We start from the raw sequence: 22,033 nt of genomic DNA on the forward strand, positions 1-22,033 counted from the left end.
TAGGTTTCTATAACTATCATATTAAGCCCCAAAAACCAATCCTATTGAAGCCATAATAATAGGATTCTAGTTTTAGGGTGTATGAGTGAGGACCGCGATCCTCATATGGCGAACCATGGCCTGAATCGCCGGATGGCCATGGCCCCCCCTTTTAAGTCCCGTGGCCTGTGGGTTCCGTACCGATAGATCACGTTATTTCAACCCTCACCATTTTCTCAGCCAACAGCCAGCTAAGCTAAAAATCCACTCTCTGTCACTCACTGAAACCAACAAGACCAACAAGTGCAAATGAAAGACAAAATTATTCTCCTTTAAAAAAATTCTCCTCTCTTTGTTCCGCTCTGTTAAATCTCCACCATTCTCACATTCTCGATCGAGAATGAAGAATTTCTAGGGTTTCATTGAACGAATCATTTGATTTGTAAGAATGGCGTTTTGGTGGCCGTTGATAGTTCTAGGGTTTGCTTTTCTGATCTGTAAACTCTTATTAATGCTTATTCCTCCTAATGTTCCTTCTATCGATGTCTACGCTGGTGATGGTACTATTCATTCCTTACTCTTCTCTCTATTTCTTTCGCTCTCTCTTTCAGTAGGCCTTGTATTTTACTCATCTTTGTTTTCGAATGGTGGCAGTGCTGGATGATGGAAATCAAACTAAAGAGAACTATATCTATGTGAGTGTTACTTAAAATGCTGATTGTTTTACTTCAGATTTGTTATAATATTGATTTAGGCTGTGGCGATCAGTTTCATTTTCACAGTTTTTACTTGATATTTAGTGTCATTAGTTGATTAGATGTAGATTTAGTGCAGTAACCAGTTCCAGTTCCATACTGTTTACTTGATTTTAGTGTAATTAGTTGATTTACTAAATGTAGATATAGTGCAGTAACCAGTTCCAGTCTCGTTGTTTCTGTTTGATTTTAGTGTGATAATTAGATTAGCGATTTCTTTTGATTCTCCGCTGTGGTGGGAAATTAGAGTTTTAAGAGAATTTTTAAGGTGACGAGGGTTAGGTTTTTGGTTAGTAAGTTTTGGCGTAGACACTGAGGAGGGGGGGAACAGTGAAAGGTACTCTAGTGAATTCTGCATGTAGATTTAGATTGCTGTAACTAGTTCATCTTCAGAGTTTTTACTTGATCTAGTCTGATTAGATGATTAGTAATATGGTTGGTGGTTTGTTCCGTAGTGGCAGAATTTTTTGGAGTTATTTATTTATTTATATAATGTTTAATAGGTCGTGAATTGTTTTGTTGATTAGCGAGTTTTGATGTAGATTCCAAGAAGGGGGAGAGCAGCACAAACCGATAGAGTTCGATGTTATGAACCTGCAACAATGAAATATTTGGGAGATTTTCCGGCACTGACATCTGATCAGGTAGGTGATGAATTTTTGTTATGTTCCTGGAACACTTAAACGGCTATTATGTGTTTCCGCAATGGCTCGTGTTCTTTACTGTTTCATGTACTGATATATTTTTATATATCTGGGGATTTAGGTAAAAGAGCATGTGGCGGATGCCAGGAAGGCACAGAAGGCTTGGGCTAAGAGTACCTTTAAACAAAGGCGTCAATTCTTAAGGATACTTTTGAAGTATATTATTGAACATCAAGAGCTTATATGCCAGTAAGTGAGTCTTGTATTACCAAACATTTTACGTACAACAAGATCTTATTGCATATTTGCTTGAATAAACCAGTATGTGAATCTATCTGGTTGCCGACTAAGATGATGATGGTATTTTATTTACAACTGATTCATCTGCAATTTATTGGTGACAATGTAATCTTTATATTCGTTAATGGTTAACTATGCATGTTCCTGCTGTAATTGAATAGGACATCCTCAAGGGACACTGGAAAGACAATGGTTGATGCTTCTTTGGGCGAGATAATGACAACTTGTGAGAAAATTACCTGGCTTCTTGCGGAGGGTGAGAAGTGGCTAAAGCCTGAATACCGGTTAGTGTTTAAGCCTATGTTTAATATTTTGGTTGCCACTACTTGTGTATTTTCAGCTATTGCTCCAGAGTTCATATCTTCCTTCAGCTCCTAAATAAAAGCATAATTATTTCATAATATCATTTTAAAGTTCAATTGTATACTGTGAGTTTGTTTTTGTCTGTGAAGTTTAAACGGCAGGTGTTTGTTCCCAATTGTTCATCTGGTTTCTTGATGTGGGATGCTTGACCAAATTTGTTCAGTGGCCTGCTTGCCAAAATTAGATTTATAGAAGAAAATAAAAATAAAAATAAATTTATAGTGGTGGACCAACAGTTGAGCCCCCTTTTAAGTCTCATTTTTTCATTGTAATTACCATGAAGCAAACATGTGAGCAACTGAGTTTGCATTTCTAAGTACTAACATTAATCATCCGGCTTTCAGATCGTCTGGAAGGGCAATGATGCACAAGAGATCGAAGGTGGAGTTTCATCCTCTTGGAGTGATAGGTGCCATCGTTTCATGGAATTATCCATTCCATAACATTTTAAACCCAATGCTAGCAGCAATATTTTCAGGAAATGGTGTTGTTGTAAAGGTAAACCTTATAAAACTTTAGCGTTCACTTTATATATAGCAAAACCTGATGGCAACATATTCTCGGTACTCTTGATACTGTACCTCCATTTGACTGCTCTTAAACCAGATTAACTTATTAAGTTGATATCACCATTTTAGGATTAATGTACATTTGTTTCAGTCCTTCCAATGTAATAAAAGTCAGTATGGCTGTAAATGTAGGTTTCAGAACATGCAAGTTGGTCTGGTTGTTTCTATGCTGGAATCGTTCAAGCCGCTCTTGCTGCTGTAGGGGCTCCTGAGAATCTGGTCCATGTTATAACAGGGTAAAGCTTACATTCCTTATCTCATGTTACTGGCCTTGTTAATTTGAGTATACCTACTACTTGGTAAATCTTTGTTTACCAGATTTGCAGAAACAGGAGAAGCACTTGTATCATCTGTTGACAAAATCATCTTTGTTGGATCCCCTGGTGTCGGTAAGATGGTATGCTTTTCTCTTAACTGACACAATAAACATATTTCTTTGGATTCCCGATTTTTCGGATCATCATCTCTGAATATTGTGTCGTTTGAAAACCCTTGAATATGACCTCAATGACTTCAAGACTCTTTAAATGCTTCACTTGAGGGGTACTCTGAGAATGTGGCCTATAAAGGATCTATGAGGCCGTGACTTTTTAAAGATAACCTAAGTTTAGTACATATGTTTTATTGTATATTTCCCATACATCTCTATTTGTTTACAATGTTTCGCTGGTATTATTTCCACTCTCACTGCACTTCACACTTGCAGTGCTGATACAGTGACGTGTTTGGAATTTTTGTAGATCATGAGAAGCGCTTCAGAGACACTAATACCAGTCACTCTAGAGCTTGGTGGGAAAGATGCATTTATTGTTTGTGAAGATGTAAATGTTCCTCATGTACGAAGTTTGTGTTTGCTTAAAACTCTTTCAGGGTTAGAATTGTTGAGTTGGTCTCTGAAGTTAAAGACCTTCACAATACTAAGATATCTATGTTTTATGTAGCTGTAATCGGAGTTTTCTTTTCCATACAGGTTGCACAAATTGCTGCTCGAGGTGTTCTTCAATCAAGTGGCCAGAACTGTGCTGGTGCTGAGAGATTTTATGTTCATCGGGATGTTTATTCTTCATTTGTAGCTCAAGTAGTCAAAATCATAAAATCTATTTGTGTTGTAAGTATTTACCTTTTGATTATAACTGTACCCACATATAATGTTGTTTCTTTTCATAAAAATTGGCATGGAATTGAAGAATGGTAGGCTGCACTCCACTAGCTGAATCATTTCTTAAAATCAGAACCTAAGATTTATCGATTAACTATGCAGGGTCCTCCATTAGCTGGAAAGTATGATATGGGTGCAATATGTATGCCAGGGCATGCCGAGAGGCTCCAAAACCTTGTGAATGATGCTGTAGACAAAGGGGCCGAAATTGTTGGGCGAGGAAGTTTTGGCAATTTAGGTGAAGATGCAGTTGACCAGTTCTTTCCACCTACTATATTGGTAAATGTAGACCACACAATGAAGTTAATGCAGGAAGAGGTAACTTGCCAAATTCAATAGAACTTATGTTAAGGTTCCTTGAAAAAGCTCTCATAAAACTCAATTATGTTAATTACTTGAAGGCTTTTGGACCAATAATGCCGATAATGAAGTTTAGCTCCGATGAAGAGGCTATTAAGTTGACTAATGACTCCAATTATGGACTTGGTTGTGCTGTGTTTTCTGGAAATCAACGGCGTGCAAGAGAAATAGCTTCCCAGTTAAACTGTGGAGTTGCTGCAATCAATGATTTTGCATCGAATTACATGTGCCAGGTACTCATTTGATAATGCGTTTCCATTATGTTTTTTGTAATATCTTGTAGTCATTTACGTAGGAAATTTTGCTAATGAAGTTGTACGTGTTCTAGTCGCTGCCATTTGGTGGTGTGAAACACAGTGGATTTGGAAGATTTGCTGGTATAGAAGGATTACGAGCTTGTTGTCTTGTAAAATCCGTTGTGGAAGATAGATGGTGGCCATACATCAAAACGAAGATACCAAAACCAATTCAGGTCATTATGGAAAACCTTAATTTTTGACTTATTATGGAGTACATTTTTGTGAGTCACTAAACAGTGCTCGGTTTATTGGTTGCAGTATCCGGTAGCAGAGAACAGCTTTGAGTTTCAAGAGTCCCTTGTAGAAGCACTCTACGGTTTGAATATTTGGGATAGACTGAGAGCATTGGTTAACGTCTTGAAGATCCTTACAGAAAAGAACTCTGCTACTGCCAAGAATGCGAGAAGAAACTGACTGGGTCAAATGTTCGAAGTGTTGCCCCGTTTCCAGAAACAGCTGGTTTCTACACGTTTTAATGATTTATTAATCCACTTTTGAGATTGATGGATTTTGACATTTCTTGTTCCAATCCATTGTCTCCTTACCCTCTCCTCCTCGGCTAATTAGATCATGAACCCTAAGGTCTAAACCTGCGTCTCTCTGTAACAGCTGATGTTGATACTCTATTTTCCTTTGTGGGTAACACGAATTTGACATGCTAAAATTAGTGTCTTCTGATAGTGCAATTCAACGGGAACCCATCTTGACTCTTGAGAAACAAGATATACTTGGCTGCTTAGTGTTTATCTCTCCTTTCTGCTTAGTGGTTATGGAGTTTCCTGGTTCCACAGATAGTGTACTCTCTCGTGGACATATGAGAAGGTACTAGTTTGAGAAGCATCTAATGTAATGTGTGTCCAGGTCTCTCCATAGCTGGAGAAGCATCTAATGTACTGTACCAGGTCTTTGCCATCCCGAGTCATGGAACCTTGTCCCTATCAGTACCGTGAGCGTGAGTCAACCTACAACTTTGCCATGCGTCTTTCCAGAACTAGAGAAAGTTGATTTTGTAAGAGCGTCCACAGTGGGAGAGTAAACCCAAATATTTGGTCTTTTGAACAGACTTAGTGGAACGTACTATCGATCAAATTTTGATCAACGACTAAAACCCAGAGTATATTTGGTCTGGGACCAAGACTAAACCCAGATATAGTCGAGCGTTGATATACTTCACGTCCCACCACCAGGCGGATATAGTGCACGTCCCACATCAGGCGTTGGTATAGTCTACGCCCCACACCAGGCGTTGGTATAGTTTACGCTCCACATGGGGCGTACGTAAAGTCTACGCCCCATTTTTTTTTTTAATTATTTTGTATGGGGCGGGCATTATACCCCCGCCCCATTCTTTGTTTTGAAAATCAATTTAGTGGGGCGGGCTTTATACCTCCGCCCCACTTCTTTCATTTCTTTTTTTTTTTTTTTTAGTGCACGTCCCAATCAGGCGTTGGTATAGTCTACGCCCCACACCAGGCGAACGTATAATGTTCGTCTGACCAAATTTAGTCTTTTCACCGTAACATCACACACCATACTAAATCCAAAATTTGATCTTTTTTTCCCTCTTTGGTCTTTGGTTATACTCGCACCACTGCAGTTGCTCTAACTCCATAAAAAAGAAGTATGTTTTTGTGACCCAAATAGTCAACAAAACCCAACCTACACCGTGATCGTTTTTGGTGCAGTGGGAGACAAATTTGACGTGGGGTGTTGCATCATTGAAGATTTACTATTTCGAAGATTTACTATTTCGCCAACTATCAGCACCGTCACTGGTATATCACCCAGTAACCACCGTACTACAGTGAAAGAGAAGGATCATTTAAGTCAAATAGGTTAGTTGGACGACCAGTGACGCTCTATCTTTGTGGTGGTTTTGGTTCCTTTTCAATCCTCTTTACGACAAAAAATATACTCCATAGCATAAAGAATGGTACATCAGAGATTCAAATAGACTGGTATTAATCTTCGATGATGGCCGGCTCCATTGCATGAATCCCACTGTTGAAAATTATCTCGTAAATATCCAATGTTTTCGGGAAGACCAAATGTTGTGGCAGACAGAAAACAGCGACTTTTCACTGCTGCAAAGTCTTACGAACAAACCCCGCCCCGTCTTGAATAGTTTAACGTTGACAGTAATCTGTTTTTATCGTTAAATTCCTTTTTTACTTTTCCGTTAAATTTTGGATGTTTCTATAAATTAAAACATTATTTGTCAGTTCATAGTTCATACTACAAAACAAATAAAAAAAAAAATCTAAAATATTCCAGTTCTTATTCTCAACAACAGAAACAGAGAACTAGAAGAGCGTGAGTGAGAGAAAAATAAAAGGAAGAAAAACTCAAATTTCACAGAAAAGAATTGTTGATTTCTATCAAGAAATCTGATTTTGTGAAGTCAAAATTTGTATGAAAATGGTGGAATTTTTGTGAATTGAAGGTTGAATTTTATAAATCAATCATTTTTCTAATCTAAACCTAACCACTAGTGATGAGTAAGTGTTGCTTTCAGTGATTTATGTTCTTCTAATTTGTCGGTGTCAACGGTGTAGATCTGGAAATTGTATATGTTCTTCTCGATTTACTGTTTCCTGCTTCTCGATGCCGTCGGGATTATTTACTGTTGCTAAAGGTATTTTTCAGTCTCTGTGTTTGTTATCATTTTTCATGTGCTTTCAGTAAAACTCTAGAAATGCTGAACATCTGCCAAATGCGATTTGTGATTACTTCTTTAAATTTGGTTTTTGAATGATTCTGTAGTGTTCTTGGTATCCGTGCTCATTTTTGTAAGTTCTTGATGAGTGTCTGTGAATTTGAAGCTATTGTAAGCATGCAAGTGTGTATCTGAAGAGTATGAATATTAGGGTTTTAGGTTTAATGGTTTATTGCTTATGAGATTTTCATAGATTGTTTATCTAGGGTTTTAGGAATATGGTTACCTGAGATTTATCATTTTTTTTGATTTGCAGTGCAATTGAAGAAGGTGCAATGGGTGGCACTGGAGTGCTTGATTGTATTATCGTGTATGGCATTTGATATAGATGCTGAATTACATAATTATTTGGTGGAAGCGCCTTTGTTGTCACCTGCACATTCACCATTTCTTAATCAGGCTATTCCTGAACTTCAGTTGCCTGTCGACATTCTTCCATACTCTCGTCATCGGTCTCATAGGAAGCGTTTTACGCCGCATGGTGCACCGTTGCCTGTGCTTGTACCAGCTGAAGCTCCAGGATTTGGTTCATTAACAACATCAGGTCATGCTCCATCAAGTCCACGGTTGGCGCGGCCGTTAATGAGAAAAATCCCATTTCCTAATCCTAATTCTAAATTTCCACCTCACCACCGCTTGGTTGGCATCGCACCTGCTAACTCTAATGGTGGGTCAATTCCTTCTGGTTTTGCTCATCCACCAATTTCTCCTCGTAACTCTGGTAAGATATTATGAGAATTACTTCCTTAACTCTGTATAACTAGATTGGCATTAAAAAATGTTAAGCTATACTGCCAGTCGACAGTTGTAAACTTGTAATGTGGTAACTCTGTAAAAAAAGTGTGAATCGATTGTTGTTTCCGTTATTTGATACAAAAGAAACATTTTGGCTTTTCAATATAATAGACTATTGTTTCATCTGAGCCAGAAAGTAACATTTGATTTTACTTTTCATTTTGGGCAGACTGTTGTCAACAAGACATGGTGCTAAAACGGGGAAGCAAGGGTTGCCATTGTGTTTATCCTATAAAGATTGATCTTCTCCTTCTGAATGTTACGACTAGTTCAAAGTGGAGTCCCGTTGTAGAAGAATTAGCTTCTCAGCTTGGATTACGAGTTTCTCAGTTTGAGCTTATCAACTTTTATGTTCTTGGCCTAACAAGAGTAAATATTTCAATGGACATTACTCCACACACAGGAATCAGTTTTTCTCGCAAAGATGTGAAACAAGTAAATTCATCGCTTGCTATGCATAGGATTCATTTTGATCCTCAGCTGGTGGGTGACTACAAACTCCTTAATCTGACCTGGTTTAAACCCCCTGATCCATCCCATGGTAATTTTTTACTACCCTTCTTAAAACTTAGATATGATATTCGACTTTCTTAAGATTTTCAATAAGTTAGCTTTGGGGATGGTAGCGCACATTACCCTTTAGTATGTTATGATGCAACATAAAGTGGTCATCTATATTGAGCTTAATAAGGTAAAAAGGTTTGATTACTACAACTATCAAGTGTTGAGTTAACATCATAAAAATATATAGGTTGACTAATTTAAGCCGAAGTGCATATTAAGGATGTGATTTGCTTTAGATTCTTATCATATAATAATTATCAGCTTATATAGGATAACCAACATTGCTCAAGATTAATAACTCCAAGCATTATCATGTGTTACTTGTATGCGTTTAAACTTACGCATTTTGCTTTTAAACAATGTCATGGGGTGTTTAAAACTTGTTTCCAAGACCTCTCTTGGCTGCATATTTCTTCTGAGTTTGACCAACTACCGTGCCTAGTAACTTTCAGAAGTGAAGATGGTTAAATTTTTTGTGAAAGAATATTATGGATGTTTCCATTTGCTTTAATAGGGTTCATGTTGCTTGCAGCTCCCGCTCCCCAATCTCATGTGAATCCTCCGCCTCTTCTACCTCCACATAATGGCCAAAGTGGTGCTCCTAATAGAAGTAAAAGTAAAAAAGTGGCTCTTGGTCTTGGTATCGGTGCTGGTCTACTGATCATCATTCTTGTAGCAATGCTGATAACTTGTTCATGCATGTCTTGTAGAGGAAAGAAGAAATCTCCCACCAGTGAAACTGGTAAGTATTCTAATGCATGTGCCTGCTTGTTGCACGATTGTAAACATATATAGCATGGCCGATAGATTATTATGTCTTATGTAACAGAAAAGCCAAGGTCTATTGATCCTGTTCCTGGCGGAGGTTCTCTTCCCCATCCTACCAGTACACGGTTTCTTGCGTTCGAAGAACTTAAAGAAGCAACTAATAACTTCGAATCTGCTAGTGTGCTCGGAGAAGGCGGGTTTGGCAAGGTATTCAAGGGTATGTTGAGTGATGGTACAGCGGTTGCCATTAAGAAGCTTAGTACTGGAGGACAACAAGGTGATAAAGAGTTCCTGGTTGAGGTTGAGATGCTTAGCAGGCTACATCACCGTAACCTAGTGAAACTTGTGGGTTACTATAGCAATCCTGGTGCTTCACAAAATCTTCTTTGTTACGAGCTTGTCTCAAATGGAAGCTTAGAGGCCTGGCTCCATGGTATTCACTCTGTTTTCCTTTCTTGATAAATTATGCTATTCGATGTTAGGTGATAGTGTTTCACTTATCTGGTAAATCATGATTTTTTTTTTTTAACCATGACAAAGTTGTTCCTATTACTTATATGCTTCATATTATTAATGTGGAAAACATCGGATAGAAGTTCTTGATCATGCAACTTTCATGGATGATATTTGTTTCAGGTCCCCTGGGATTAAATTGTGCTTTGGACTGGGAATCTAGAATGAAGATCGCCCTAGATGCTGCGAGGGGACTTGCATACTTACACGAGGACTCACAGCCTTGTGTCATCCATCGGGATTTCAAGGCATCCAATATTTTACTCGAAAACAACTTCCATGCTAAAGTTTCAGATTTTGGCCTTGCCAAACTGGCACCAGAAGGTCGCCAAACACATCTGTCTACGCGCGTGATGGGCACATTTGGGTAACTCAGAACACTCTCTGGGCAAAGCTGTAGAAGTTTTTTGTTAATGTTAAACTAGCAAGTAAGTGTAATCTGGATACTATTCATTTTCTAGGTATGTTGCTCCAGAATATGCCATGACTGGTCATCTTCTAGTAAAGAGTGATGTATATAGCTATGGAGTTGTCTTACTGGAGTTGCTGACTGGAAGAAGGCCTGTAGATATGTCACAACCCTTGGGCCAGGAGAATCTCGTAACATGGGTTAGTACTTTCTCCTTCATGTTCTAAATCTCATTTATTTAGATTATCTATCTATAACTATGAGTGGCTTCTTTTGGTTTGGGTACATCAAGACTTTCCAGGTTTATAATTACTCCTATACATTTATCAGCTAAAATGTGTTAAAATCTTGTGTTCTAATACCTACAACTCACAAGATAAACCTGTTGAAATAGTATTTGCTTACCAAATAAGGTGATCTAATCAATGTTACACCAATTAACATTGCACAAGTAGTGTTTTAGAAAGCCTTTAGGAATAGAACAGAGAAAAGAAATCAGAACTGGTTTATGTTTTTGCTTTTTCAGGCGAGGCCAATCTTAAGAGATAAAGAGCGGTTAGAGGAGATTGCTGATCCAAGGCTAGGAGGAAAGTACTCTAAGGATGATTTCATTCGTGTTTGCACAATCGCAGCAGCTTGTGTTGCTCCGGAGGCGAATCAACGACCCACTATGGGGGAAGTGGTGCAGTCGCTTAAAATGGTACAACGTAATACAGAGTATCAAGATACCATTTCGACAACCTCAAACGGTCGTCCCAATCATAAGCAGTCCTCCACAACCTATGAGTCAGAAGATGGGACTTCTTCTATGTTTTCTTCTGGCCCTTTCTCTGGTCTAAGCACTTTTGATAATGACTTAATCTCTAGAACCGCAGTTTTTTCAGAAGATCTTCATGAAGGAAGGTGAGAAGTTCAAGAAGTCGTGAGCTTGAAATCAACCAGAAGTAGCTAGCAGTCGGTTTTCTCCTTGATAGGTATTCATTGTATATTCCATGATAGTTTCGTTTCCATTGTTTTCAAGGCGTTTTCGGTTTTTCATTTTATGTTACTATGGGTATATTTAGTATGCTGAGTTCTATTGTGTGTACATATAAGTACATGTGCACACGTAATTTGAATATACAAACAAATTGCACGTTAGTTTGTGCACGCATTACCAAACATGAGTCTCACTATTTGTTGCCGTTAATTCAGTTGTTTGTGGGATTATGAGATAAAATTGGATCTTGCCAAGCAATTTCTAAGGTCTGAACAATGTGGTGATATAAGTCCACAAGAGAGAACTCTTTTTAGAAAAGGCTTAGAAAATAGTAAAACCTTATAAAGGTAGTTAAAATCTGGTATTTGTTGACGGTTAAAGATTCCAACCGCTCCTTGTTTGATGCCAAGCCATCGGGTAAATCTCCTGATAACCTACCTCTCTTCTTTTCTTCTTTAAATTTCACTCTACATGCTTTTAAATCTCGAAGTGTTAATTTTCTGTTTTCATCTAATTCAATTCTCTTCATTTAACAAAATGGAACGCAACAGTAACAGTTGTCGATCGACAACGATGATTATAGTCATTCTTTCAATCTTTTTATCATGTTCTACAGAGGCTCACTGTAGACCTCGTAGTTTTGGATATCCAGTCCCTTCTTCAGCTGCTTTTCAGAAGTCGATATCGTATGGACAGTTCATGCCTGCTACAGCACCGTCATCAACATCAGAATCGCCAGGGCCGTCATCGTCTGAATCCTCTTATTCTTATTCGTCATCATCCACGTTACCACCAACTTCGTCACCTTCAACGTCTAATTCTCAGTCATCTTCATCAACATCCCAACAACCATCGGCTTCTTCCTCCTCCTCATCCTCCTCATCCTCATTTAACTCGAACGCTTCTTCTTCCTATTCATCATCTTACTCCTTCAACTCTTCTTCTAACTCTTCCTCCTCGTCATCAAAATCAAACTCACCACAACAACCATCATCATCCTTCTCGTCATTAAATTACACACGATCATCATCGTCAAGATCAGGTCATCCTTCAACACCACCATCCACACCCTCGTCTTCCTCGTCAAAGTCGGAATCATCTAATTCTCAATCAAGTGCAGCTAACTCTCAAGGTGGTACTTCTAAATCCAAGTCACCAGCAGCTATACCTCCATCCTCTGGGTCAGAATCGTTTAAATCTCATTCAAGTACCGCTAAATCTCAATCACCACCACCATCAACCTCCCCGCCCGCCTCCTCATCAGAGTCAGGGTCGTCTCATTCTCATACAAGTAAAGCTAATTCTCATTCGGGCACTTCTACGTCTCAATCGCCACCAACCACGCCCTCTTCATCCTCTTCGTCCCAGTCAGATTCGTCCAAATCTCAATCGAGTACAAGTAAATCTCAACCAACACCATCCACACCCCCGTCTTCCTCATCGTCAGAGTCGTCCCAGTCCCAGTCAAGTACATCTACCTCTCATTCGGGTTCTTCTAAATCCCAACCCCCATCAATCAAGCCTCCTTCGCCTTCTTCATCAGAGTCAGAGTCATCTAAATCTCATTCGAGTAAAAGTATATCTCAACCACCATCGTCCGCACCTCCATCTTCCTCCCCATCAGAGTCAGACTCATCTCATTCTCATACAAGTAAAGGTAACTCTCACTCAGATATTTCTAATTCTCATTCACCACCAGCTACATCTCCTTCATCGGGGTCAGATTCATCTCACTCTGGTATTTTTGATTCTCATTCACCACCAACTCCTCCTCCTTCATCTTCTTCATCAGAGTCAGACTCATCTCATTCTCATACAAGTAAAGATAACTCTCACTCTGGTATTTTTGATTCTCATCCACCACCAACTACTCCTCCTTCATCTTCTTCATCAGAGTCAGACTCATCTCATTCTCATACAAGTAAAGATAACTCTCACTCTGGTATTTCTGATTCTCATTCACCACCAACTACTCCTCCTTCATCTTCTTCATCCGAGTCAGACTCATCTGATTCTCACACAAGTAAAGATAACTCTCACTCAGGTATTTCTGATTCTCATTCTCCACCAACCACGTCCCCGTCGTCTTCTTCATCAGAGTCATCTAAATTTCATTCAAGCACAACTAAATCAAAACCTCCATCGTCCATGCCCCCATCACCCTCTTCGTCAGAATCAGAGTCTTCCCAGTCTCAATCAAGCACATCTACTTCTCACTCGGGTTCTTCTGGATCTCAGTCAACATCCACCACGCCCCCCTCACCCTCTTCGTCAGGGTCGTCTAAATCTCATTCAGACACACATAAATATCAACCCCCAGTCTCCCCCTCCTCGTCAGAATCAGACTTGCCTCATTCCCATGGAAGTAAAGCTAACTCTCATTCGGGTACTTCTACGTCTCAGTCGCCACCAACCACGCCTGCGTCATCTTCTTCGTCGCACTCTGATTCGTCTAAATCTCAATCAAGTGCGACTACATATCAACCACCACCATCCACGCCCCCGTCTTCCTCATCGTCAGAGTCAGATTCGTCTCAATCTCAATCGAGTGCATCCACCTCACATTCTAGTTCTTCTAACTCTCAGTCACCATCAACCACTCCTTCATCTTCTTCATCAGAGTTAGAGTCTTCTAAATCTCATTCAAGTAAAAGTATATCCCAACCACCACCATCCACACCCCCATCTTCCTCCTCATCAGAGTCAGACTCATCCCATTCTCATACAAGCAAAGATAACTCTCACTCTGGTACTTATATATCTCAACCACCACCATCTACGCCTCCATCTTCCTCCTCATCATATTTAGACTCATCTCACTTAGGTACTCCTGTATCTCATTCACCACCAAACGAATCCACATCATCTTCTTCGTCAGAGTCGTCTAAATCTCATTCAAATACAGACAATTCTCAATCACCACCATCCATGCCCCCCTCATCCTCTTCGTCAAATACGGAATCATCTAAATCTCATTCAAGTACATCCAAGTCCCAACCACCACCATCCACGACCCCGTCATCTTCTTCGTCAAAGTCAGAGTCGGAAAAATCTCATTCAAGTACAATTATATCTAAATCACCATCATCCACACCTCCGTCTTCCTCGTCTTCTTCGTCAGAATCGGAGTCTTCCCAGTCTCAATCAAGTACAAGTACGTCCCAGTCAAGTTCTTCTCAATATCAATCAACACCAACCATTCCCTCCACACCTTCTTCGTCAGAGTCATCTAAATCTCATTCAAGTACAATTATATCTCAACCACCACCTTCAACTCCCACGCCTTCCGCCTCGTCACAATCAACAGATTCATCTCAATCTCATACAAGTAAATCTAACTCTCAGTCAGGTACTTCTGCATCTCAGTTACCACCACTCACACCCCCGTCGTCCTCTTCGTCAGACTATGCATCCTCTCAATCCCATTCAGCTTCAACCAAATATCCATCACCATCCACACCCTCATCTTCCTCCTCATCCGAGTCGTCTAAATCTCCACCAACGCCACCATCAACATTTACATCTCAGTCACCACCATCGTCGTCATCTTCGTCCTCATCATCAGAATTTCCAAAATTTCCTTTATTCCCAAACATACCAAATGTTCCTCACTTGCCTTTCATTCCTTCGCCTTCAGGCAGCTTATCGTCCTCCGGAAAATTTAATCCAGCACTCCAAAACATATGCAGTCATTGTGAATTTCCTGAACTTTGTCAATCTTCTATTATGCCATTCTTTAATGGTAATACCGATGCATATGCTATTCTCGGGATGTCAATCAAAGCTTGTACTCAAACCACTCAAATCGCCATTGACGTAAGCTTTAAAATGTCACTAGATTTTTCTCTTTCTGCTTCATACTCTTCATCTTCATCTTTCTCTTCGTCATCTGATGTTCTTGCTAGCATTAGTGATTGCAAAAATAGTTTCAATAATGCAATGAATAGTCTAGAAGGTGCATCAAGTTGCATTGAAAACCGCGATATAGAATCATTAAAGAAGATGTTAAATGCATACATAACATCGGTTGCAAGCTGCAAAGCAGGATTTGCTTCCATATTTGGATTTGGAAACCATCCTTGTATTGGATACAGTATATTGATGCATCAACTTGCCAGCAATTGCTTAGCACTTACCTCATTGTGCGCCTAATTATCATCCATGAATTTACGTGGGTATTTTATGTAACACTAGGATTTTTTTGTAAAAACAAATGTTGCCAGGAAAGTGGTAAAAATTGGGGCAGAAATATTATGTCCCATTTTTTATATTTACCCTTTTCATGAGCTTTTTTTTTCTTTGATAATTAATCGTTGTACTATACACATATTACTATTATTATCTTTTGATATATCCATTCAGCATAGTTGTATGGTTTCAAAGATGTGCTAGTCTATATAACAACGACATTCTTATTTCTCCAACATTCCTTTATCATGGGAATAAAACTAAATGAATTTCGACCACTGAATTTTGATGTTATGGCATGTATACTTTAAATCCCAGTTCATTCTGTGAAGTTTGTTGACAATATCGTTTCCTTGGTTTCCAAGTGAGCAAGACCAATAGAAAGTGATGCAACACCCTAATGCTGGTGTTCTTAAAGCTTCTGTGTAAAGCAGTCTTGGTTAAATATTGAGTCTTAACTCAATAGAACAAATAATCCGAAAAAAGGGGAAAGCTTAAGATTGAAATTTGAAGGTGATAAGCAAGAATTTAAAATGTATTGTCAAAGTCTGCTTAGTGCAGCAACTTTAAGAACACCAACACCAGGGTGTTATTTTTTGTTATCTGCTTTTCTAGTTCTTAGTTCAGACCATGAAAATCTTGGCATGGAATATACAGGGTTGTGGTAAGAAAAATACTAAACAACACTTAGGAACATTGCTAGAAATTGAGAAGCCTGATATTTTATTTCTGTCTGAAACTAAATCAAAAAGATGTTTCATGAGAAGCATTCTGAATTACTTTCCCAATACCCACATTGTTGATCCAGATGGAATTGCTGGAGGTTTATAGCAATTGCTTGGGTAGATGGTTTCCATTTTGAATTAGTTAGGTGGAACTTAAATATGATCAATGTCATAGTAAAAAATAACTTCAATTCTAAAGAATGGCTTCTAACATGCTTTTATGGTGTTCCTAAACATGAACATAAACTTGAAATTATGGGTTATCTAGAAGAAATAGCTTATAGAGTTAATCTAAGCAAAATGCCTTGGTTAATAATAGGGGATCTTAACATTATTTTTAATAGTGAAGAAAAGGAGGGAGGATTGCCTTTTGATAGGAAAAAAGTAGAGCCAATTATAAATCTCATAAATAGAACATGACTAGAAGATTTATGGTTCAAGGGAAATATATTTACTTGGAACAATAAAAGAAAAGGTGCTGCAAATATCAAGCAGAGGCTTGATAGAGCTCTAGCTAATGCAGAGTGGATTATAGAATTTCAGGGAGCTTCTCTTGAAAACTTAGTTGCTATAGGCTCAGATCATGGACCTATCTGCTTAAGTCTTAATACAAATAATTTAGGTCAAAGTCATACATTTAAGTTTTACGATACTTGGCTTAAAGAACCAACTTGTTTGGAAGTAATAAAACAATCTTGGAATCATAGTATTTCTTCCCCTGCAGAAGACTTACTTCAGAATATTTCGGCTTTGGAAGAAAATTTAAGTGAATCGAAAAAAAATGTTTTTGAGAAACCAAACAAAAAAAAAGTTCCTTTTAAAACAGATTGGCATAATTTCAGCTAAACCTATACAGATTGCTAATACTGAGCTTTTAAACAAAAAACTGCTTGAATTAGAAGCATATTATGATACTCAGGAATAGATTGCGAAACAACAGTCTAGAAACAATACTATTGCTCTAGGGGAGATAAATACAAATTTTTTCCATATAACTACTCTGAAAAGAAGGAAAAGAAACAATATCGACTGCATACAAGACAAAGATAACATAATGGTATCCTCTAAGCAAGACATAGAAGAAGTCTTGACTTCTTACTTCTCTGACCTCTTCTCTGAAACTTTTAATACCTTAGATAATGAAATTTTTAAGCATGTTAAACCTTGCATCTCTTTAGAAGAAAACACCTCTTTAACTGCAATTCCAAGTTCATAGGAATTTTGGGATGTGGTTAAGAAACTAAAATCAAATAAAGCTCCAGGGCCTGACGGCTTCCCTGTGAGCTTTTCTAAACACAATTGGGAAATAGTGGGACCTCAACTGATCTCAGTAGTTCAAGATTTTTTTAGGAATGAAAAACTTCACCAAGACTTAAATCAAACTTTTCTCTTTTTGATTCCTAAAGTTAAGAATCCAAAAACTCATGCAGACTTCAGACCAATTGGTCTCTGCAATACCCCTTATAAAGTCATAGCAAAATTGTTAGCCAATAGATTCAAAAAGTCATTGGAAAAAATCATATCTCCTCTGCAATCCGCCTTTCTCTCTTCTAGACAAATCTCAGACAAGATTATTGTTGCTCATGATATTGTCCATTCTATGAAGAAAAGTAGGAAAAAAACAGGAAATTTAGAAACAAAAATAGATATGTCAAAAGCTTTCGATAGAGTAAATTGGCAATTCTTAATTAAAACATCACAATCTTTTGGTTTTTCAGAACATTGGTGTAACTTAATATTCCAATGCATCTCAACCTCTTCTATTTCTGTCTTATTAAATGGCAGTCCTTGTAAAGAGTTTAAACCTACTAGGGAGATCAGACAGGGAGATCCTTTATCTCCTTATCTATTTATTCTTTGTATGGAAGTGTTCTCTATATTACTTTGTCACTTAGAAATAACTAAACAAGTTCCATGCATAAAACTCACACCAAAATCTCCACCCATTTCACACTTGTTTTTCGCAGATGATCTTCTTCTTTTTACCAAAGCTGATCTTCATAGTTGTAAAAATCTACTAGAAGCCACAAACCTATTCAGTATCTCTTCGGGACAGGTCATAAATTTCAACATATCAGGGTTATTTTTCAGCAAAAACTAACGCGCGGTCGGTGAAGCCTTTTTGCTAGTTTGGAATGCGCATATCCAGCAGCCTTGACCATGGGTTATTCTTAAATGGCTGACTATTTTATCTAAACGTTTAGTTTGAAAGCTAGGGCCCCACAAGAACAACAAACCACAACCGCTAACTGAACCTAGGAAGGGGATCAAAGCTTTTCGCCTGGGCCGTCTTCTGATTCTCTCTTTTCTGGAATAGAATGATGAAAATAAAGAAAATTAACATTAAAGATACTCATCTAGGAGTGCCACTTTTTGTAGATATATCTAAACTGAAGTCATTTGATAACATTATAGAGAAAATGGAACTTAGAGTCAAAAAATGGTTAGCTAAAGTTCTCTCTCAGTCTAGTAAGATTGTCCTAAATAAATCAATTCTTTCCAGTATGCCTATTTTCAGTATGGATTGCTTTGTTTTACCAAAAAAAATAACCAAAAGAATCAATGAAATTCAGAGGCATTTCTGGTGGGGTAAAAATACAAACTCCAAAGGCATTTATATAAAGGCCTTTTTTTTTCTTTGTAACCCTATTAACCAAGGATGTTTGGGGTTTAAAGAAGCTAATAAGGTTAACCAAGCTATGATCAGTAGGATAGATTGGAGATTAGTTAGTAAACCAGATGACTTATGGGCAAAAATTTTAAAGGGAAAATACTTTAAGAAAACAGGGGCTTTACAGTAAAAAAAGAAGTCTTCGGCTTCTTGGATTTGGAAGTGAATCCTAAAGGGAATAAAACATATAAAGAAATACAGTTTCTGGGAAGTAGGAGATGGATTATCTATCAACCTTTGGGACGATAAATGGATACCAACTAGGTACTAACCTCTGGATAATTCAATTACCATGTTTGCCAATATAACACTTGTGTCTGATTTGATCAATCATGACACAAAGAAGTGGAATGAATCATTGTTATACTATTTCTTTGATAGTTCTTTAATTTATGAAATCTTGAACATCAAACTTTACACTAACATCACTGGAAACTTGAAAAAAGATAAACTGAGATGGATGCTCACCAGAAATGGTGAATTATCTTTCAAATCCTTATATGCAAAATTACTTAATCCTATGGGATCAGTTTCTACTGAGACTAAAAGATTTTGTCAAGGTCTTTGGAATATGGATACCTCCCAAAGAATAAAGCTGTTCACTTGGAAGTGCTTACAAAACACTCTTCCAACAAGAGAGAAATTAGGCTCAGTTCTTGATGTGGAAACTCAGTGTGTTTTCTCTAAACATGACATTGAATCAACTTACCATATGTTCTTTAATTGTTCTTATGCCCAAGCAGTATGGAATCTACCACCTATGGCATCTCAGGGAGTAAACTCCATCTCTAATAATACCTCATTCTTATATAAATACAACGAATGGCTGACAGGTGACATAAATTCTATATATATGGCTCTAGCTGCAACTAAATGTTGGTTCATATGGAAAGAAAGATGCTTGCGTATGTTTGAAAAACAAGAAAGAACACCTGAACAACTTGCTATAGATATCACAAGGCATTTGCATATTGGCATCCACAAACTCTTAACATTGATACAACACAACCTATAATTAAGACAGTGATCCTTAAGCCATGGAATTTTCCTGCAAAATACACACTTAAATTAAAATGTGATGCCTCTTGGGTTTCAAAATACACTGATGCAGGTTTTGGTTGTGTGCTTCGTAATTGGTTAGGAATAGGCAAAGGAACAGAAATGAGAGTTTTCAGAGCATCAACAGCAGAAGAAGCAGAAGCTCTAGCTCTTCTACACACTACCAGATGGGGTAATCAGAATAATCTACACAATCTGGTCATAGAGGGAGACAATCAACTCACTATCAACTATCTGCAGGGGAAATCTGTTTCACTTCAATGGAAAAGTATACCTATTTTCGAAGAAGTTAAATCAGAATCAGCTAAACTAGTTTCTTTTTTGGGCTTTAAACATGTCGACAGGCGAGTCAACAAGGTTGCAGACTTAATAGCAAAGAAAGGGAGAAAGGAACACTTGACAACTTGTTGGTTTGATTATGTACCCACATTTTTATTTCCTTCAATTTCTTATGACTCTGTCAAAGCACAACAACTACGTAACAATCAGAACTCTCTTGTAATCATTTCAGAAACTGTTAATTCTGAAGATTCAGTCACCAGAAGAACAACTTCTACACAGTTGATTCCAAATGGGTCTGAATCAAGGAATTAACTTTCTGCCTGGCAATATATCTTACTTTCAAAAAAAAAAATGAGCAAGACTAAGTAGGTGATACTTGTCTTATCAGTTGTAATTCTTAGTTACCAAAATTGGTTGATACTTTCCGTGGAATTAGTGAATCTTGATCACCAAATATTATACTTGAATTATAAGAATCGATTAAGTATAAATAAGGGTGAACTCATTTGGAAAAGGCATGCTATATATACATATGTTTGTATGCATATACGTGGTTTTAGATTTTAAATTCTCATGAGAGCATGTGGCCCTATATTCTCCCACTTGTATTGCTCCTGGTCTAATGAGGTAAAAAATTCCTTCAAAACCTGTATTCCATAAACCAAAACCAAGTAATATGGGGGTTAGAGTTGAATTAGGAAAGAAGAAAGTTTAATGAGAGAAGGGAAAAGAAGGGACATAATGCGAAATATTTCTTCTATTTTCTTTACTTTTTAGATTAAAATCATTAACAAGCGAAATCGTTTCCTAGTCAAATTTTTTCATGTAAAAACTTAAATAAACTATATGGAAATATTACTTATATATTTTTAAATGTAAGGAAACTTTGTCGAATTAGTTTTTCCATTCCATCAGTGTTATCCTTCTTCAGTTGGTTTACCTATACGACTTTAAGAGATTTATTTCCTTAAAATGTATGTTCCATCCGATATGGTATGCATAAACTATATTAGTGGATAGACTACCAAATCTATTTTTCTAGGCAGGTTTTTATGGGTATGAAAAAACATATGTTTTGCAACTTTTGCACCCATTATGGATACAACAAAATAGAAAAATATAACTGGTTAAGTGGCGAACATACTTTAGCCACGAGCAATATAATCTCTCCCAAGCGACGGAGACTCTATTGTTCGGTGGTTAGCATACCGCTTGATGGTCATTACATCGCCAGTGATTATAATTTTATTGCTCAACACTATGGTCGTTACTCAGCGGTTCATCATCCAACAACTAGTACCTAATCCTCTATAAATAACCACTTTCATACAATGCAACTTATACCATCTCTACACCTAAATGGCTACAACTCGCTTCACCTAAGGAGAAGATGTTGCACTTATTCAATCCTGGGTATCAGTTGTAAGGGTTGAAGATTTCGTTAAAGCACTTTAGAATTAGGGTACATTAATTATATACCTCTCATTTTGACGCTCACCAAATATACCCTTATACAACAATAAATATACACATATCATTTGGAAACCTTATCCATTTGAAAATATATTACCTTAATACCCTCACTCATATAATATTTTTCTTTTTTTTTCCTTCAAAATACAACAGATTTCTTTCTCTATCACTTCACCGCCGCCGCCATCACCTCCACTTACTAAGTAGAACCACCACTAATATTCCACCACCGCCACTTACCAACTACAACCACCACTAATATTCCACCACCACCACCATCACCATCATTGTTGATACTATCACCGTCACCACCATCGCCGCCAAAATTTGGTGTCAACAAACGAAGTTGATCCACAATTAAAAGTTCAAAAATAACTTTACTAAAACATATTCCAGTTTTTTTGTGTGTCAACAATAGAAGTTGATACAAGTGAGTGGAGCCAACAACCAAAGTTGACACAAA

The 22,033-nt window shown here is 37.7% G+C and overlaps 3 protein-coding genes across 5 annotated transcripts; all 3 read left to right on the plus strand.

Annotated features, from left to right (window-relative positions):
- The first annotated feature begins 247 nt into the window (after positions 1–247).
- LOC113334861 (aldehyde dehydrogenase 22A1-like) lies at positions 248–5,149 on the plus strand. Of its 2 annotated transcripts, none has more exons than XM_026581087.1 (14): positions 248–539; positions 634–674; positions 1,277–1,378; positions 1,500–1,627; positions 1,840–1,962; positions 2,386–2,539; positions 2,743–2,846; positions 2,929–3,007; positions 3,351–3,431; positions 3,581–3,718; positions 3,872–4,087; positions 4,171–4,362; positions 4,458–4,601; positions 4,687–5,149. In XM_026581087.1, exons 1-14 carry the CDS (start codon positions 428–430, stop codon positions 4,840–4,842), a joined length of 1,770 nt encoding a protein of 589 aa, XP_026436872.1. In that variant the 5' UTR covers positions 248–427; the 3' UTR covers positions 4,843–5,149. The 2 variants fall into 2 exon arrangements, with proteins under 2 accessions (XP_026436872.1, XP_026436871.1); XM_026581086.1 differs by having other exon boundaries at positions 249–539; positions 3,351–3,446.
- A 1,532-nt stretch (positions 5,150–6,681) lies between these two features.
- Positions 6,682–11,382, plus strand: LOC113334793 (proline-rich receptor-like protein kinase PERK15). Of its 2 annotated transcripts, XM_026580998.1 has the most exons (9): positions 6,682–6,871; positions 6,984–7,063; positions 7,401–7,865; positions 8,109–8,480; positions 9,036–9,245; positions 9,333–9,704; positions 9,908–10,151; positions 10,246–10,393; positions 10,720–11,382. In XM_026580998.1, the coding sequence occupies exons 2-9, from the start codon at positions 7,033–7,035 to the stop codon at positions 11,098–11,100; spliced, it is 2,223 nt and encodes a 740-aa protein (XP_026436783.1). In that variant the 5' UTR covers positions 6,682–6,871; positions 6,984–7,032; the 3' UTR covers positions 11,101–11,382. The 2 variants fall into 2 exon arrangements, with proteins under 2 accessions (XP_026436783.1, XP_026436782.1); XM_026580997.1 differs by having other exon boundaries at positions 6,682–7,063.
- A 264-nt stretch (positions 11,383–11,646) lies between these two features.
- On the plus strand, positions 11,647–15,596 carry LOC113334753 (serine-rich adhesin for platelets-like). The gene has a single exon (XM_026580956.1). The coding sequence runs from the start codon at positions 11,710–11,712 to the stop codon at positions 15,322–15,324; it is 3,615 nt and encodes a 1,204-aa protein (XP_026436741.1). The 5' UTR covers positions 11,647–11,709; the 3' UTR covers positions 15,325–15,596.
- Positions 15,597–22,033: the final 6,437 nt, after the last annotated feature.

This window comes from Papaver somniferum, unplaced genomic scaffold (assembly GCF_003573695.1).
Source record: "Papaver somniferum cultivar HN1 unplaced genomic scaffold, ASM357369v1 unplaced-scaffold_137, whole genome shotgun sequence".
In the NCBI taxonomy this organism is placed as follows: Eukaryota; Viridiplantae; Streptophyta; class Magnoliopsida; order Ranunculales; family Papaveraceae; genus Papaver; species Papaver somniferum.

Excerpts from the sequence above, each read along its gene's own strand:
- LOC113334861 (XM_026581086.1), top strand. The coding sequence starts at position 428 with ATGGCGTTTTGGTGGCCGTTGATAGTTCTAGGGTTTGCTTTTCTGATC. Across the intron at positions 1,379-1,499 it reads CGGCACTGACATCTGATCAG|GTAAAAGAGCATGTGGCGGA; the intron begins GTAGGTGATGAA and ends CTGGGGATTTAG. Across the intron at positions 3,719-3,871 it reads TCATAAAATCTATTTGTGTT|GGTCCTCCATTAGCTGGAAA; the intron begins GTAAGTATTTAC and ends TTAACTATGCAG.
- LOC113334793 (XM_026580997.1), top strand. The coding sequence starts at position 7,033 with ATGCCGTCGGGATTATTTACTGTTGCTAAAG. Across the intron at positions 7,866-8,108 it reads AATTTCTCCTCGTAACTCTG|ACTGTTGTCAACAAGACATG; the intron begins GTAAGATATTAT and ends CATTTTGGGCAG. Across the intron at positions 8,481-9,035 it reads ACCCCCTGATCCATCCCATG|CTCCCGCTCCCCAATCTCAT; the intron begins GTAATTTTTTAC and ends TGTTGCTTGCAG.
- LOC113334753 (XM_026580956.1), top strand. The coding sequence starts at position 11,710 with ATGGAACGCAACAGTAACAGTTGTCGATCGACAACGATGATTATAGTC.